At 43.5% G+C, this 19474-nt stretch overlaps 1 protein-coding gene across 1 annotated transcript; it reads right to left on the reverse strand.

The window, feature by feature from the left end:
- Positions 1-3726: 3726 nt before the first annotated feature.
- LOC116264675 (uncharacterized) lies at positions 3727-4869 on the reverse strand. The gene is made up of 2 exons (XM_031645019.2): positions 4540-4869; positions 3727-4250 (listed from the first exon to the last, which is right to left on the reverse strand). The coding sequence occupies exons 1-2, from the start codon at positions 4804-4806 to the stop codon at positions 3885-3887; spliced, it is 633 nt and encodes a 210-aa protein (XP_031500879.1). The 5' UTR covers positions 4807-4869; the 3' UTR covers positions 3727-3884.
- Between the last annotated feature and the right edge of the window lie 14605 nt (positions 4870-19474).

Consider the following 19474-nt stretch of genomic DNA (forward strand, 5'->3'; position numbering starts at 1 on the left):
AATCTTTGAAAGTCTGACATATGTGAGGTTTTCAAGGAGTTTAGGAAATAAGTAAAAAAAGCATATTGATAAAGTAATCAAGACAATCAGATGAAATAGATGTGTCAAATATTACGGTAGATTTACTAAGATGGAACAAATAGAAGGGCCATTAGCACGATTTCTAAAAGAAGATGACATCATACTTCAATATACTATGGTTTGTAGTGCCTACCAGAATAGCATAGCATAAAGAAGAAATTGTACACGTAAATAAAAAGTTAGAGCTATGTTAAATTTCTCTACTCTTTCTCTTTATTGGTAAAGAGAAGCTCTCAAGACAACAGTGCATATTTTGAATAAAGTCCCTACTAAAGTTGTACCCAAAACTCCATATGAGTTTTGGATAGGTAGGAGACCTTCTCTATCTTATATGCACCTATGAAGATGTTCCGCTGAAGCTAACCTATACAACCCCCACACAAAGGCCGCCTATTGTTCATCTCATTTTCCTCATATTGTGGAAACAAATAAAGCTAAATTCTTGAATGATAATTCAATTAGATTAAATGCATTATAAAACGTTGAATTTGAAGAATTGAAGGATACATGATATAAATATGCTAAAAAAGGTACTAAATGATTTGACTTTATCATTTCTTATGATAATACATAAGTTCAACAAGTTCGTAATGTATCAAACGAAAATGAACCAATTGTGGATCATACTGATGACTAAAAACAAGGTGTACAAGATTAGGCATGTACAATTACTTGTTTGTAGATCTATTAGAATAAGGAAATCTGCAATTCCACCAGGAGTCTAATGATTTCATAGATATTGATGAAAATCCTCAAACATTTATGGAAGCCGTAGAAAGAAAACAATATATGTACTAGATAAATGTCATAAAAGAAGAGCTGGACTTTTGGTTAGCCTTGTTGAGTTGCCTGAAAGAGTAAAATTCACTGGATGTAAATGGGTCTATAAGATCAAAAGGGTCTCCAAAGGCAACATTGAAAAATAAAAGCAATACTTGTTGCTAAAGGATTTACCCAGATGAACGACACAAATTATAATGAGACGTAACTCTTCTGCCTCCACTAAAGAGTCAATAAGAATAGTTCTTGCCCTAATAGCTCATTTTGACTTAGAATTACACCAGATAGATGTTAAAACAGTTTTCTTGAATGGGGATCTAATGAAAAAATATATATAGAATAACCTCAAGGGTTTTCTAATAGCAATACAAATAATTTAGTGTGCAAGCTTAATAAGTTAATTTATGGACTGAAGCAAGCCTCTCGACAATGGTATATCAAGTTTTCCAAATTCATTGTCACTTTTGGTTTTACATAAAACATTATTGGCCGATGCATATACCTTAAGTATAATGAAAAACAATTTTATAATTCTGATATTATTTGTTGATGATATTTTGCTTTTAACTAATGATATACATATGTTAATAGAAATCAAGCAATTTCTTGCACTCATCTTAAGATGAAAGATATGGATGAGGCATCTTATGTTCTCGACATTGAGATTCATCAGAACATAAATAACAGAGTTTTAAGTCTCTCTCAAATTGCATACATCAATAAGCTGCAAAGAAGACATGTGATGGATAATTGTTCTCCTACTTCTACTCCTATAACTAAAGGGCATAAATTGAACTTAAATGATTGTTCACGTGAGATGAATCACATTCCATATGCATGAGTAGTTGATAGCCTGTAATATGCATAGACTTGCACTAGCCCTGATATTTCTTTGGCTATTGGAGTGCTTGGGAGATTTCATAAAACATTAGAAGTTGTAAAGAAAGTCGTGTGGTATTTGCAAGGAACAAAGGACTACATGTTGACATATCGCAAGATAGATGCCTTTGAAGTAGTTGACTTAGTAGATGTGATCTGGGAGGATGTGTTGGTAGTAGGAAATCTACTATAGGGCATGTCTTTATTTTAGTTGAAGGTTTCATCTCCTAGAGTAGCAAAAAACAAACCGTTACTTTTACTCGTACAATAGAAGTAGAGTTCATTGCATTATATGCGACTACTTTGCAAGCAATATAGATAAAGAACTTCATTTTATAGCTCAACATAGTGGAATCAATTGAGAGACCACTTAAAGTTTACTGCAACAATGAAGTTGCAGTGTTTTTCTCTAATAAGAAGAAGAGTACAACTTCATGTAAGCATATGGAATTAAATTACTTTGTTGTTAAAGAAATGACAGAGAATCATCTAGTGTGGATTCAGTACATCAATACTAAAGACATGGTGACAAATCCTCTTACTAAAACGCTAATATTTGAAAGTACTAAACATGTAACAAAGCAGGGCGTATGATTCGATGTAGACACACCATATGTAATATAGTGATCACATATAGTTTGTTGATTCTCACTCACAATGTTTCGATTGTTGGTTTTACATAAAGTTTTTCCTTATTTTGTTGTTTGAGGGTTGTAAAACAATGACTTTAAAGACCATCGAATGGATGTGACAAATCCTCTTACTAAAGCGCTAGCATTTGAACTATATTTTGAACATGTAACAAAGCTGGGCGTATGATTCAATGTAAACACACCATATGTAATATAGTGATTACATATAGTTTGTTGATTTTCACTCACAATGTTCGATTGTCTGTTTTGCATAAAGTTTTTGTGCTAGCATTTGAACTATGTTCTGAACATGTAACAAAGCTGCCCATGATTCAATGTAAACACACCATATGTAAGATAGTGATCCCATATGGCCATAAAGTTTTTCCTTATATTGTTGTTTGAGGATTGTAAAACAATGGCTTTAGAGACCATCGAATGGATCTTAAGGCTAATTCGTTGGTGAAGTTTTTATTCACTCGTAGTGATTAGGACTAGTGGGAGACTGTTGGGTCGTGTTGGATCCCAACCCATCAAAATAGTCCTACATCAATACTCACACATGGTTAAGCACTAAAATGCCCTTTAATAGCAGCATCTACACGTCAATATTTTCCACAGATTTAGGGTTGGCGCAGTTCTCATTTTAAAATTGTCAGGACATCAACTTTTAGTGTTTTCATATATTGAGTGAAAGCTTTGGGTTTTTTTTTTTTAAAGCTAAATAAGGGGTTGAGCAAAAGTTTTGCTCTCTTTGTAATATAATATACTCCTTTAAAAAATCCAAAACCATAACATAAGCAGTACATAACCGGCCTCTTCTGGCGTTGATTTTCCACGCAGCTATATGTTGACTTCCCCCTTGTTCAAAAAATGATCCACCCTTTTTTCTGGTGCGTCGATTTTCCGACGTCCTCGAACGGATTACGTGTCTTTGAGGAGGGTCAGAGATGGAGGATGGCATCGCGGCCAGACAGGCGTTTATCAGCAGCTGGTGCGAGGGCCTTGGCTGGTTCACAGCTTAGGCCGAGCCGCTCCGTCTTGTGGGGTTGGTCATCTCTGGTAGGTCAGAGACTCAGAGCAGGTTAGGAGAGAGGACGACGTCGCGGCCAGACAGTTGGTGATCCTCAGCATCTCCTGCAAGGGCGAATTGCTGGATTGCTACTGCGCGTCACAGAACCCACCGGTCTGCACCGCTGGCCCTCTTCCGACGACTTCGGCCGTCTTAAAGTCGCTCCATTGTTGGATTTTTGGCGTCCTCGCCCGCAAATTTTGGAAAAAGGCTTTCTTTTCTTTTCTTTTTTTTTTCACGATTCCGTCCAAGACCGGCCGCTAGTTGAGACTTCTCACGCGGTTATTCAAGTTTTTGTAATTTTCTAAAACATTGATCGATCGATCTTAAATGGCTCAGATCGTTGAGCGGCTATTCGTACACATGATATTGATAGGGCCTCTCTTTTCTCTTTCTTTCTTCCTCTCTCTGAGCTTTCTCCGAAACAAGTAGTTTCCTTCTCACCGCATGCTCATCAGCGAGCTTCTCTGAGCAATCCTCGCTGGAAAATCCTTCACCTTCCCAAAGTTGAGTTCCTGGGTGGATCTCCGACATCCTTTATCGTCACAGCTGGTGACGGCCGCCGGAATCATCCATTGGGCGGCCATCCATGCCACCGAGTACCGGCGCCCCGTGGCTGCGACGGGCGTGGCTTCATCAACAAATATGTGGAGGGGGCTGGAAGAGGAAACAGGAGTGCAGGGCGACGACCATGTGGACACCTTAGACACGGGGCTGGCCTCCCCTATCCCTTCATCTGCTATCTCTCCCACCGGAGAATTCACCGCAGATAGCGATTTCTTCTCATGCTTTCTACTTTCCATCGCCTGTTCCAATCACAAAACTAACAGTAAATTAGACTCGGCCTTCCTCTGCGAAATCTAATGCTAGCTAAAGGGAATCTGAAATTAAAAATTCAGAACTTTTTCGGGCATCTCGTTTTCTGTACATTTTCAACAAGTGAAATCCTCTCCACAGCACAAGAAAATTTAGCATTTCGAAAAACCATTCTCTTTATCTCAACGTAAAATCGAAAAAAGTATATCTGTGGAAAATCACGACATTTTTATGTATAGCGCGCGCGCGCGCGAGAGAGAGAGAGAGAGAGAGAGAGACCCTGACGATGGCTGTCACGTCCCTAAGAGGGGTACGGTGATACCATGAAGGTAAAGGGCTTCTCCTTCTCGAACATATCCTCACACCGCCGGCGGTACAGTTCTCCTTGTCATGACTATCCGCTGCTATGGGATTACCGGCTGAAGCTTCCGTACTCGGACAGACTCCACGGCCGGCGTCAGAGTGTCCGGCCATCTTCTTGCCGGTAGCAGGACAGAAACCGCTGGACGGCTGAACGCAGGGTTTCTGAGCTATCGTATCCGCCATGCCTATCACCTAGATGAGGAAGCGGCCTATGAGCTCGTTGTGAGAGAGAGCTCTTCGCATCCACTATTGGCTTTTACAGTCCAACGCTCTTATCTCAACGGCTATTTTCTTTTTGGTTTCCTAACGGCCATATCCGGAGGCATCTCTGAATTTTTGAAAAAATCGGCGTTGCCCGAGCAATTTAAAATCCACTCGATTTCAAAGCTGCAACGTCTAGATAGATTCTTTGGTGCCACTGGCTTTGGCTGCAATGATGAAATTGGATCTGATCAAACATCTGTCGATATCCAATCCATGTTATCGAGAGATTGGAACTCTGGATTGAACTTGGGTCAGGCTTAGGTCTGATCCAGGGACTACAAGTTAAATCTACTCAAACTCAATATGCTAAGACAGGTACAAACTATCTTACTGTACTTGGATTTGGGTTCGAATTGTGGTGGTCCAAAGATAACGACTAAGTTCATAAGTGCTTGCGCTTAAGGATGTCAATGGACCATAGTTGAATTGGATATACTTTTAATCACATCCATTTTTACATATTCGAATTTGAATTTGTATTCAAATTGGATATACTTTTAATCATATTCATTTTTACGTATTCAAATTTGAAGTTGGATTCAAATTCATTTGAATCCAAAATCCAATATTACAATCTAAATCTGATCCAAATCCAATTTTTAAATTCACATATGAAACCCAATTTTAAACGGACTCTAGCTGACTTTCAAAATGTAAGCACATTAAATATAAGATATTTATTTAAAACTAAATCTCATCGGGATTCGAATTCAATCAGATTTTATTTCTTAAATCCAAATTTCATCTTATTTTTTAATTGGATATTACATTTTTTAATTTTGCAGTTCAATTTTTCTAAACGGTTTGATAGGATAGTGGATTTAAATCAGATATATTGACATTCTGACATATGTTTTCTAGAACTGTAACCCCTAAATTCAAACACTTTTGAACCAAATTCAAATTGTGGTGAGAGGAGAAAGAAAAAGCACTACGGTTTTTCTCCGGGGTTAGTGGGTTGCGATCGGTTTCTATGGTCTCTAACCCGCTGGCAACAACACTTCAGTTTATTATTTTACTTGTTTGGTGGAGGGTTTTTGGCATGTGCTATAGTACTTTTTCTACATGCGACACAAGCAGTCTGTTCCTTGGTTGCATGAGCTACAGTCTCTCCCAAATTTCCGACAGTTTACATTGCCATTAGTTGGAGCAATCAGGCTGCTCGAACCAGTGGCGGATCAGGATGAGTGCACTGAACCCATCAGAGAGATCCAGTTAGCTTATATGGTCATTTGGTGTGCTCAATTTGCTGCTACCATGGGCTCCAGACGGTAAGGTTGCAAGTAGAGTATCAATGGTTCGAACATGGTCATCGGCGTAAGTCAGGCCTCCTTCGAGTCAGAAAGGGAAGACTTGAATGTCATGAATTCATTTTGCGAAATATAGAGGTTAGGGAAGACTCATCGTGAAACAGAAGCCATGTCTGATATAATTACAGGAATCTTTTGTAGCTCCTCCAGGGAGGAGGAGGAAGTAAAACCATCAAATGAGATCAAGCACGCAACAAATATATACTCCTCCAGAAAACGAGAGAGTGTCGCGGTATTTTAGAAATTTTGATACTGAAGTGCAATATTTAGTCTTCCTACTTTTTACAATTTCCTTTTTATCCTTTTCAAAACCTTCTTTTCTTTTTTCATTTTATGAGGGATATTTGTTCATTACACACCCTTGTGCATGCATAGGGGTGTGCATATGTAACGAGCTTCGCAAATTCCGCCCCTCGGCTTGCCGCAACATACGACTAGACCTACCACAAGCTCGTTGAACCGAAGTCATCTTTTGTGCTATATAAGCAGAAACCTTTCTCTCTTTCTCTCATTGTGTCTTTCAAAAGGAAGTCATATGAATGCAGCATAGCAGCGTGGAAGAAGAGGCAGGGGCGCGCAACAGATGAACAGCCCTAGATTCTGAAGCCCAATGACAAGGAGAGGCCACCACTTCAAGGCCAACCATGATTTAGAGCTGCAACTCCACACACAAGCACAGCAGCCACCATCACCATCATGCCGGAGATTCAAAACTGCAGGCCAGGACCACCAGCTGCTGCAATGCCACCACCAGTGTCAGTGACGGCACCATTCCCAACAGCTACCATTATTGGTATGCTGCTTACTAGCAAAGATACCTGCTAGGGAAGGGCTAGCTGAAGAAATCTTACTATCTATGATCTTTAAGAGGTGGTTGCTACCTTCTTTAAAATGAGGAAACTAGTCAAGAATGTGAAAAAGATTGTGACTATGATCATCCCCAAGAAAAGGCCCTCAAGTAGGAATGATGAATTCAGGCTTATTGCCTTGTGCGACAACTTATACAAGGTGATAGTGAAAGTCATGGTCAATTGTATGCAATCCTTACTTGTATAGTGGCAAGACCCTGGGCGCCATTATCAAAACTAGGTTTTGCACTAGGCCCGAAGGTTAAGAGCCTTATGTTTGCACGCGACTACGCGCTATTTGACAAAGTGTCTCTCGAATCATTGAAAGGAGTAGAAGCTTTCATAGAGCGGCTAGAAGGTAGAACTAGTTTTTTAGTGAACAACTCTAAACCTCATTGGTCACCTTCAACATGCAAATAGATCCGTACAAACCATGCTTGCTGGAGTGGGGGTGTAGAAGGGAGGGCTGCCAATGCAATACCCAGGTGTTCCATTATTCAATGGCGAAGAAGATATTTACGTGGGGTTGATATCCAAAATAAGAGTAAGTCAGGGAATTGAACATCTAACTTATTATTATATGCTGGCCAGTTGTGCCTCCATAACTAGACTTCTCTTACAGTCTACTAGATGCAGGTCTTCAAACTCCCAACCCTAGTGGTCCTCAAGTTGGAGAAACTTGTGGCTGCTTTTCTATAGGATGCACTGGCCCAATCATCCACCAAATATCTTGGAGAACCATGTCTAAACCTAGAGAGGAAAGAGGAGTGGGTATTAAAAATCTTGAAGCCTACAACGTAGCTCTCCTAGTTGGTGGGTTATGTAGCTCAGTAAATAACATATCTATGTTCTTTATTGGGTGTCATGAAAGATGCCTTCAAAAAGATAGTAGTCTTTGGACCAAGAAGACCGTTGGAAGGGATCATGGTATTGGATAAGCTAAGTTGGACCTAGAGTATGATCAAAGTCAAAGTTGAATGGGCCATTGACAATGGCCAAACTGCCAGAGTTTGGATCGATTGCTAGAGTGAGGAGATCCTCATCCAAGGCATGAATGGAGAAAACCTCACTCATATTGCTGACTCAATAAACATGACGATAGAGTAAGTAATGTCTTTGTATGGGTGCAATCATATGCATAATTCTTTAACAGCTAATAGGCTGCAAGAGAAGCAGCTACCAAGCAACCAGAAGCTCTAGTTAGCAACTCACCTAGTCTAAAATCATTAAAGTCACCTCAGATCCTAGGAGTGCATTCATAGTAGGAGACCAAAAGATCATCTGACAAGAAAATCTTGTCTAACATGGTGCCTTTCAAGGCCAGTTGGACCCCTTATATGGCCAGCCATAATAGACTTCTTAATTTAGATAGTTTAAAGAGGCATGGAATTCTCATGGCAAACCAATTCTTCTTATGTAGAAGAAGATAACATTCACTTCATAGCAGATTGTGCTATTCCCAAGAGTATATCGAAATTCATTGTCAATAAAAGAACCATACTGCGAAGTAGCTCTATTCTACAGTATGGAAGAGATATTGCAAAGACTATAACAACTGGACTTGAAATGATGCCTTCTAAGAAATTTTAGAAATATGGCACAAATCAGGCATGATTTGTGAATAGGCTTGAGATGGCATTGATCATGGCTCAAATCCTCTAGTTCAAAATCAATTAATCTCGTCAAAGCATTGCCATCTAGTGGAGCAATGAGTAGTAAAATTCTCAATATTGTCGCTGGTCGCAATGAGATAAAAATGTCCTTGCATGATACAACAATTATGAGTAGTGAACTCAACTTGGGGAATTTTGGCATAAACTCAAACATTGAAGGTTAGAAAAGACACATGAGATGGATGTCGAAAGGGCGCAGAACTATCCATATTAGATGGACTATCTTTTTTTCTGTGTAGAATCTCTATTATGAGCAGGGTTCCCATGATCAAGGTTGGTAGAGTTATCTACAGGTTCGGGGAAGGGACGGAAGAGATGATGGCGATTAATGAGTTACTGGAGTTCATTTTGCTTCATTTTTCAAGATTTTGCCTTGAAGAGTGGGTTATATCAACAAACGGCAGCAAGTTTTTGTTTGGCTGGCTTTGTTGTAATGGATGTCCGCTATGCATCCTGTAACTAATTTTTTGCCCGTAATTATCCTTTTTTGGGTAATAAAAGGGAGGAGAGCCTATCTCCCAGCAGCCTGTTATTGGCAACTTCAAGCACTTTTTGTAGTACTGTATTAAATTAGTCTTCTTGTATAAAAAGTTGAAAATGATGACCAGTTAGCTTTGTGAGAGCCACTCATTTTGGGCATACCACAAATTTAAGAACATAAGGACTCTTTTGGAAATTATAGCTCTAGACCATTGTCTAATTTAAAGGCAAAGACTGAAATCAAGTGCAGAATCCAATTTGAAACTATTTAAACTAAATGAACTAAGTCTAGGTTTACCTATAGACATAGTTAATCCAACCTAATTAGATAATTTCATATCAAATTGGGGAAACTAATACCAAATCCAGATTGGAATAATGTAAACCTCTCATCTAAAATAAAGATTTGAGCTGATTTCAAAATACACATAGCCTCTAATTTGGATCCAAGTTCAGGTACAACAACAATCCACTTTAAGGTTGCTTAAAATGGTCACGTACATATACTTAAGACATAGAGAAATTACAAAATGCTGCAATAGATTAACAATAAAAAGCTGTCCAAATTTTAAGCTACATCAAATAAGACCTCATGATTTTCGTTTAAGCCTCAAACAACTGCTTATTTAAGTAAACAAAATGTTCCCTCACAATTTTTTTTTTTAAAAAAGGATAAACAATATTGTGTCTTGGTGTCTCACCATAGGATAAGTGGGGCAATGTTTCTGTTAGGACTATTCCCTGGCATCGACCACACAGAGACTGAGAGTCAGCCCTATGCCAGGATCCCTCGAGAAAAGCCAGAAAACCAAATCCTAAGACAAGTTAATACAGAGAAACAACCCGATCGAACAGACACCCCAACAAAAAAAACCCTTGGGACAAAGATACAAGTGAGGGTTACCTGTCCGAGAGGTCTAGCTACCTACTACAAAGTAAGGGGATCAAGGTTGTACAAACGTGAACAATTATTAAATAACACTCACAACTCACTCACAAACCATTTCACAAACACAACAAACCACAACCTAAAGCCGACCAAACCACACCCTGCCCATAGGTGGTCTACACAACCCGCGACCGTGTCTTTGGCTATAGAGCCTCCGAGGGGTCACTGTCAGTTGTAATGGCTAAGCCGGGTTGAAGAAAGCAAAGCATGCAAAAACTCCCTACCCACGATTCTATAGGGGGTGAAGAAGCGTTACCGGCCAAAAGAAGCTCGGCCAAAAACAGCAAGGTGATCCGAGTGAAACCTGCAGCTATGCTGCCCTTGGAAATCTCAGCAACAGACGAAAAGGCTCGGCCCTCCTGGCCGAGCGGATGAGGTGGAATGGACGAAGACAGCTCGGCCCTCCTTGCCGAACGGGCGATGCGGACTGCCGACGGATGCGTCCCTCCAGGCCACGACAGGTGATGAGAACGCTGGATGGATGCAGCCCGCCTTGCCACAATAGACGACATTGGCGTGTTGCGATGAAGACCTTCAGCACGACGGTGGTGACAAGCGTGGCCCTTCTGGTCGAGCAAGATGGCGACGACAAATGCGACGAGCGCGGCCCTCCTGGCCACGATCAGTGACGAGGCTCCGATGAGATGACGACAGGAAATGCCTACAGCTGTGATGGACGAGGCTAGGTTGCGGTCGGAGATGGGCTAAGGGAGGTTAAGCTAGGTCGATGAGGAGGCTCGGTCTTGGGTCTAGGTGAGTTTGGGTGGCTACGTGAGGTCAAAGTGCAAGGGTTGGCTGGATTCGGCTTGAGCTAGATCGAGTGATGTGAGGCGTCCAAATTGGAAGGTTGGGGCGAGAGGTGAGTGCAGCTAGGGTTTTGGGTGAAGACAGGAAAGAGTGGTGGGGACCTACAGCCCGTGGAGGAGTTACGTGAGGAGAGGCCCGATTAGGAAGGAGGAGGGACACTTGGCAACGCAAGAAGGATTGCCTTTGCGGACATGGGCTTGTCTTTCCTAAAATGTAGGGGAATTGGCGAGGTAGCTAGGGCTTCTGAGAATGGAGGGGAAGAGTGGCTGTGGTTACCTTTTTGGGTGGATGTGGCACGTGGGGATGTGGTGACATCGGTTTCCTATTTTGTTGGAAGCGTGCGAGTGGGCGAAAGATACCTTTTTGGAAGGAGGATGAGTTGGCTCTCGCCTTCCCTTGATTGGCGACACGTGGCAAGATGGATGGCCGAGATTGGGGGCCAGCTGGGTGACGTGGCCCCTCTTGTCGAACTCGATGGAAATGGCTAAGGAGGGCGGTGCCAAGAGCCGGCAGCTAGGGCTTAATACCGTAATTCGCAAACTTTGCTAAGGACTAATTTACCCTTGTGAAAAGAAACTATGTTCACTAATTAATAATCCAGTTCAAGGGCCAATGGGTAACTTTCACCGTAGTGGCTCGAGTTGGCCGATAAAGTAGCAGCGGTGGTCGGACTTGGACTGATTCTGACCAAGGGCTGGATCCTTCTCGTTCTTGCTTGGAATGCCTTCAAACTTTGCCGGAAGTTGGGCCAGATTTGGGCAACGCCTTTGGAATTGAACAGCTCCTTGGGTCATGCCTGGATTTGCCCAAATGGTGGCCAAATGTGTGTTGTTTTTCAATGATGATAACAGGCCCAAACTGAGGGAATACAGCCACGGTTTTGGGCTCGTCCTTGTGAAGTTCTGATTACCCAACTCACGGACAACAAGGGATCTCAATCGGACAAGTGTGGGAGTCGATTGAATGAGTTTAGCCGAGATTCCAAGCCGTAAAGAAGAGATTAATCTCTCGGGTGTGCACCGAGGGAAGAACTTAATCCATTGGATTGAAATCTACGTCTAAACCTTCCGATCGAGGGAATCCCTAACGCAAATGCATGAAGATTTAAGACTCGCCTAAATATGGGGTATCAGAGGTCAAAATGCTGCCTTTGGCGTTAGAAATCTACCTTGTGGACGTCCGAGGTAGCAGCAGCCTACCCGGTGGAGAGATCATTCTCTAAACTTCCTCGGGGTTAGGGAGAATGCACTGAATCTCTCACTTGTGCGCTTGGTTGGGGAAATCGTGGATGGAACCGCTGGTGAAATACCTTTGACAGCCGCTCCTCGCCGCCTCCAAACATGGATCCTTTGGCCGAATTTGGAGAAGAGAGTAGAGAAGAGAAATCAGGGTAGGTGAGAAGGAAGCCATCGGATTCTAGAGCAAAACCAGTTGTCACCGATCGTGGGGTTGGAAAAGATGTTCCAGCCACTGTCGGGAAGAGTTGGGGAAGACGAGGAAGAAGATAGGGTTTAAGAAGGAGAAAAGAGGAGAGAGAAGACAAGGCAAAAAATGAATTCAAATTGTCATTAAGCATACTAAACCCTAATTACAAAAAGTTTATGTAGTAATAACATGTCTTGGTTCTTAAAGTGTCCCGAATTGAGACACACACATAAACCAAAGCATATGCAGAAATAAAACAAGACGAGACGTCTCAGTAGTCTAAGCATAACTCAAGCCTTGTGAGCTCGAGGGCAACTTGTCTGGGTGCCACCCAGACTCGGTCTTCAAAGTGTGTTTTGGCCTCACCGGGTAGGTTCAGCCCACTTGCTTAGGCATGGCCCTAAGCTGCTTCGATTGTCCTTGGTTTCGGACTAGACTCTAGACCGACTTGATCTAAACCGGGGTTAAGTCCTCGGCCTAGTTCTAGACCACCTTGAAGCTCTGCCTCGAGTTGCCCGTGTTCGGCCCTTGATGCTCCACCCGCGCCTCCCACTATAGCATCTTCCAATTCTTGGTTAACCCCTTTAGGTGCTGAAATGCCTTCGCCCACGCATGCCGCTAGCCTGGCCGAAGCTCCTCGGCTGCTCTCGACACCACCGGCCGCAACTCTCGGCCGACATAGGGATAGGCCTGTAACAAATCCTACCTCCTTAAATCAAACTTATCCCCAAGCTCATTCTGTAGGAAAAGGGTGGACGACATGTTCTTATTCTTCCCATGACGTGCCTCTATCCAGTCCTTCCCACTCAACAAGGACCTCATGTCGCATCCAACCATGTTGCTGCATATGCCTATGCTTTAGTGTCCGATAGGAAGTGGGTAGCTGATCTAGTATGTGCTCTATCTCTGCAGGAATTTCCCCGTGATGTGGTTTCAACTGCGTGACATGAAACACCGGATGTACTACTGCTGCTCTTGGAAGGCCGAGTCGATAGGTGGCCTTCCCCACCTTCTGCAACACCGGATAAGGACCATAGTAGCGAAGAAGAAGCTTTGAATATGATTGTCCCATAAGGGACCTCTGCCTCAATGGGAGTCTCTTCAGCCAAACATAACTCGCTACTTCAAACTCGCGATCCTTACGGCCCTTGTCGTGAGTCTCTTTCATGCGGTTCTATGCCTTAGCAATGTTATGCTTGAGGGAATCCAACACCTCCTCACGGGTTCGTAGTTTGCAATCTACACCATCGTCAACTGTCGTTCCTCTTTCATATTGTGGTATGGTCGGAGGTTGGAAGCCATAGAGGGCTTCATAAGGTTTTCTGCCAGTGGATGAGTGCCAACTGGTGTTGTAGGACTACTCAGCCCAAGGTAAAAGCATCACCTATGAGTTTGGTCGTTCTCCCACAAAGCACCTCAAATAGGTCTCTAAGGACCAGTTCCCAATCTCACTCTGCCCATCAGTCTACGGATAGTGAGTTGTGCAAACCTGAAGAGTGGTACCCATCATCTTTATGTATTCTTTCCAAAATGCGCTCATGATGATAGAGTTCCTATTGCATACCACTAACTGAGGCATACCATGGAGTTTCCCCACATACTCCTGATACACAGTCGCTACCATAAGCCCTGATACATCCTGGGCAAAGGGACAAAATGGTTGTACTTTGTCAGCTTGTCCACAACTAAGGTCACTTCCTTGTTTTCTGACTTCGGCAATGCATCTATGAAGTCTATTGTAATGTCCGTCCATGGCTTAGTGGGATGGGTAATAGATTGAGGTGGCCTAGAGGCTTAATTGCCTTGTATTTTTCTCTTTAGCACACCATACATTACAGCACAAATTTCTGCACATCTGCCTTTAGCCCTTGCCACCAAAACTGGGCTTTAATGTGACTAAGGGTCATAGCAACCCCTTCATGTCCTGCTGTAGCTGTAGGAGTACAGTGGAAGTGGTGCAATAGGTCATGCTTGAGGCCTGACTCTGGAGGGACTACTGCCTGATTCTTCCTAAGTAAGAGACTGCCTCTCACGGAATAGAGTGGAATAGATCTGGGATTTTGGGTGAGAGAGGCTTTGATGAGCTTGAGTTCCTCATCTTCTTACTGTTCTGCCACTAGTCTGTCCCACAAATTCATTTCTACCACTAAGAGCATCATCAATTGCTCCCTCAAATGAGACAAGGCATCAGCCGCTGTATTCTTTCGACCTCATTTGTATTCAATCTCAAAATCGTAACCTACAAGTTTCGCCAGCCATCTTTGCTGGGTAGGAGTCGATACCCTTTGTTTCAACGTGAACTTCAGGCTATTCTGGTCCGTCTTCACTATGAATCTGCGACCGATGAGATATGGTCGTCATTTTTCCACCGTGAGAACAATAGCGAGTAGCTCTTTCTCATATGTCGAGAGAGGCTTAGCCTAGCTGGTGAGGGCCTTTGACATATACGCGATGGGTGACCATCATGACTGAGTACTGTCCTGACGCCAACATCACACGCATCTGTTTCCATTGTAAAAGACTTGTTGAAATCAGGGAGTGTTAATATTGGTGCTGTTATGAGGGCTGATTTCAATCTATTGAAAGCTACCCTAGTCTTATCTGTCCAAATGAAGGCTCCTTTCTTCAATATCTGGGTTAGGGGGGCTGCAATGATTCCATAGCCTTGTATAAACCTTCGATAATATCTCGTTAACCCTAGGAAGTCTCGTAAACCCTTTAAGTCTTTGGGTAGTGGCCATTTGTCCAAGCATACAATTTTTTCGGAGTCTGTCCGAACCCCCTCTCTGGACACAATATGTCATAAGTAACCAATCGAGGGTTGGCCGAAGCTTCATTTTGACAATTTGACATACAGACAGTGTTCCCTTAGAACCTATAAAGTTGTCGTAAGATGCTCTGCATGCTGCTCGAGGCTCTTGCTGTACACTAAAATATCGTAAAAAAAGACCAAGATGAAATCACATAAGTGGCACCTAAAAGTGTCATTCATGCAACGTTGTAATGTTCCAGGCGTGTTAGTCAATCCAAACGGCATGATCAAGAACTCATAGTGTTTGTCATGAGTTCTGAAAGTCATCTTCTCAACATCTTCCTAGTTCATCCTGATTTGGTGATAACCCACACAGAGATCTAACTTCGAAAATATGGAGGCACCAGCTAATTCATTCAATAGTTCATCAATAAACGGTATCAGATGGCAGTCTTTGATGGTAGTCTCATTAAGCGCTCTATAGTCAATACAGAAGCACCAGGTGTTGTCTTTCTTCTTTACCAAAAGAACATGTGAAGAGAAGGGACTACAACTAGGCCTGATAATACTCCCATCTAACATCTCCTTTACGAGTTTCTCAATTTTTTCCTTCTGGTTGTACCCGTATCTGTAACGTCTGATACTAATGCGCTCGGCTCCTTGAGCCATAATGATACGATGATCATATGCCCACTTGGGGGACAATCCCTTCGGTTCCTCGAAGACATCTTCAAACTGACCCAATACTTGTTGAACTTCGGCAGGTACTTCCTCCTTTGCCTTCTCCATCGATGGCACATCTGTTGCCATGGCGACTACCCAGTAAGTGGGTTGCTGTGCGACAATTGCCTTAAGCGCGGGTGGTGTTCACAGCTATAAGGGTGATAGGGTTGTCACCTCCCTCCTTGGCAAAGGTCATTTTCATATTTTTGAAGTCCCATGAGATGACACTGAGGGTTTCTCGCCACTTAACTCCAAGGACTATGTCATGGCCCCTTATTGGCAACACCAATAGATCCACTGTGAAGGGTAATTTTTGCATGACCAGCTCAATTCTGTTGCATGAGTGCATGCAAGCCAATCGTGAACCATCTCCTACCACAACTGTGTGGTGCTTGAGCGGTTAAGGGGTCTTCAATGGCTTTCGCCGCTTCCACACTCATAAAGTTGTGTGTCACCCCCGAATGCAAAAGAACTATCACCTTTTTACCCCTTACTGTCCCCATGACCCGCATGGCATTGGGTCGGTTAGGGTCCACCATCGAGTGATAGGTGCTCTTACCATCCACTCTTGGCTCTACATGATGGCAGGATCTCTTCTAGAGGAAATGGCTCGTCCTCATCATCACTATCAATCACCTCAAACACTTGGAAGTGCTTGCATTTATGACCCTTGTCCCATTTTTTCTTGCAATAAAAACACTGATTGTTTTTAATCATTTCCTCACATTCCTGTTTACTGATATACGTGATGGGTACCCTATCTCGAAAACCTGGTCTGAGTTCCTCTTTCTTGAAGGGAGGATTTCGGGGTGGAGGAGCCCAGTTCCTATTGGGCTCATTCCCCTTAAAAGGTCATTTTATTGCATTCTTCCACCAGATACTTTCCTCAATTGTCCATGCCATTGCAAAACAGTCAACCAAATCTATGTGACATTGGATTTGCATGTCAATCTGAATTTCCTCTTTCAGCCCGCCTATGAAGGCACCGATCAAAAACCTATCTGTCTAGTCATCCATGCTTGAGAGTTTTTCAAACCTGCTCTGGTACTCTTGGATGGTGGAAGTTTGTCGTACGTTCTTTAACTATATGTCAAAGTCCGTGTACGATGAATCACCGAACCTAGTTTGCAATGCTTGGCAACAATGCTTTAACCAAAGATACCAACGCATAGCATCTCCCTCTAGATACATGACTGCTATTTTGACCCATTCATCCCTAGGTACATGCTAATAGGAAAAGTATTGTTTTGCCTTAAAGACTCATTTTTTCACGTCTTTACCACTGAACATTGGGAACTCAATCTTGACGGATGGAGTCCGCCCTTGGGGATGAGGCCTATCACCTCGATCTCTATAAGGTCCATATCCATACAAATCATCATCATATTCTTTACTTCTCCATTGCCAGTTTTTGCTGAAATGACCGAATGGGGTGGCCCCTGACCGAATGGAAATGGTCTATGCCCGAATGGAGGTGGCCCATGGGGAACTCTATCATGTCCTTTTGGAGGTTCATTCGAGGGTCCGTTCATGAGTTGCATTTCAGGCTTGGGTCTGTGCTACTGTTCAACATTCAACCTACCAGTCGTATGGCTGGTCCCAATGTGAGAGGTGGGAGTATTCCGGTCATGCCCTTCCAGAAATGAAGGAGGACTAGGAGTACCGCCTAAGATTCCCTTGCCTTTATCAACTCCCGAGTTGGGCCCTTGGGCCATCCTTTCCCCTTGAGCCCTTGTGTCTTGTTGATTTGCAGATAGGGCTCAAATCATTTCCTTAATGTCATCCAACTTGCTAAGCTTGAAAAGTTGGCTCTTACAATCAGTGATTTCATGTCTCAACATCATTTCATTTTCTATGAATGCGATACGCTCAATGTTGTAGGTTTGTATTTCTACTGAACCCGTGTTTTGTGACTCTTCATGGCTAGACGTCTCCTCCCCTTGCTCGGTTGATTCAATCACCGACTGTTTGCCTTTCTTGGCTATTTTTTGAAGTTTTTAGAAATGGCCACACACATTACTAGAAAAATCCAAAGACTGTCGAAAACCAAACTAAAACTACTGCTAAAACTAGACTGCACCAAATCCAAAATCTGCTGAAAACAAACTGCCTACACCGACTAGACTGCTCTGCTACATTGAAAACTCAGAATCTGCCGACATTGCTGGCGCTGCCCATGCCATTGCTGTGCGTGCGCTCGTCGGCAAGGGAGACGAGATGCCTCACCTATAGCCGTGCTCGCCTGGCGCCTCGACTACTTCCCCATGCTCTCGGTTGGTCCCAAGAATGGGGCCTAAATCGCCTCATCTGCCTGACGTCTCGGCGACGTACCGTGAGCCTAGCTACCCTCAGTGGTGATGTGCACACCACCTGCACCTGGCTGCTAGAGTTAGAAGGCCTGGCCATGGGCAACACCATACTAAATGCCTACTCCAAGACTGCTCCTACTTGAGATCTACCAAAAACCGAATACAATAAAGCTGAAAACTTGAACGAAACACCAAAACTGTCCACTGACAACTGCCGGTTGCACCTCAAGGCGGCTCTGATGCCAACTGTTAGGACTATTCTCCGGTGTCAACCAAAACGAGACTAAGAGTCAGCCCTCTGCAAGGATTCCTTGAGGAAAGCCAGAAAGCGGAATCCTAAGGCAAGTTAATACATAGAAACAACCCGACTGAACAGACACCTCGGCACAAAAACCCTTGGGCCAAAGATACAAGTGAGCATTACCCGTCCGAGAGGTCTAGCTACCTACTACAAAGTAAGGGGATCAAGGTTGTACAAACATGAACGATTACAAAATAACACTCACAACTCACTCACAAACTATTTCACATACACAACAAACCACAACCTAAAGTCAACCAAACCACACCCTGCCCGTAGGTGGTCTACACAACCCGCGACCGTGTCTTTGGCTATAGAGCCTCCGAGGGGTCATCGTCAGTTGTAATGGCTAAGCTGGGTTGAAAAAAAGCAAAGCATGCAAAAACTCCCTACCCATGATTCTATAGGGGGAGAAGAAGCTTTACCAGCCAAGAGAAGCTCGGCCAAAAACAACAAGGTGATCCGAGTGAAACCCGCAGCTATGCTGCCCTCAGAAATCTCAGCAACGGACAGAAAGGCTTGGCCCTCCTGGCCGAGCAGACGAGGTGGAATGGACGAAGACAGCTCGGCCCTCCTAGCTGAACGGGCGACGCATACTGCTTACGGATGCGGACCTCTTGGCCACGACAGGTGACGAGAATGCTGGACAGATGTGGCCCGCCTGGCCGCAATGGACGACGCTGTTGCATTGCGATGCAGACCTTCAGCAATGATAGTGGTGACAAGCGCAGCCCTCCTGGCCGAGCGAGATGGCGACGACAAACTTGATGGGAAATGTCTGCGGCTGCGATGGACGGAGCTAGGTTGTGGTCGGGGATGGGCTAAGGGACCTTAAGCGAGGTCGATGAGGAGGCTCGGTCTTGGGTCTAGGTGAGTTTGGGTGGCTACGTGAGGTCAAGGCGCGAGGGTTGGCTGGGTTTGGGTTGGGCTATTTGGGTGATGTGAAGCATCCAAATTGGAAGGTTAGGGCGAGAGGGTGAGTGTGGCTAGGGTTTTGAGCGAAGATAGGA

Source organism: Nymphaea colorata, chromosome 11, assembly GCF_008831285.2.
Source record: "Nymphaea colorata isolate Beijing-Zhang1983 chromosome 11, ASM883128v2, whole genome shotgun sequence".
Classification (NCBI taxonomy): domain Eukaryota; kingdom Viridiplantae; phylum Streptophyta; class Magnoliopsida; order Nymphaeales; family Nymphaeaceae; genus Nymphaea; species Nymphaea colorata.

Coding starts and splice junctions, on each gene's coding strand:
- LOC116264675 (XM_031645019.2), bottom strand. CDS start 4,806: ATGGCGGATACGATAGCTCAGAAACCCTGCGTTCAGCCGTCCAGCGGT. Junction 4,251..4,539: donor ACGTGACAGCCATCGTCAGG/GTCTCTCTCTCT, acceptor TGATTGGAACAG/GCGATGGAAAGTAGAAAGCA.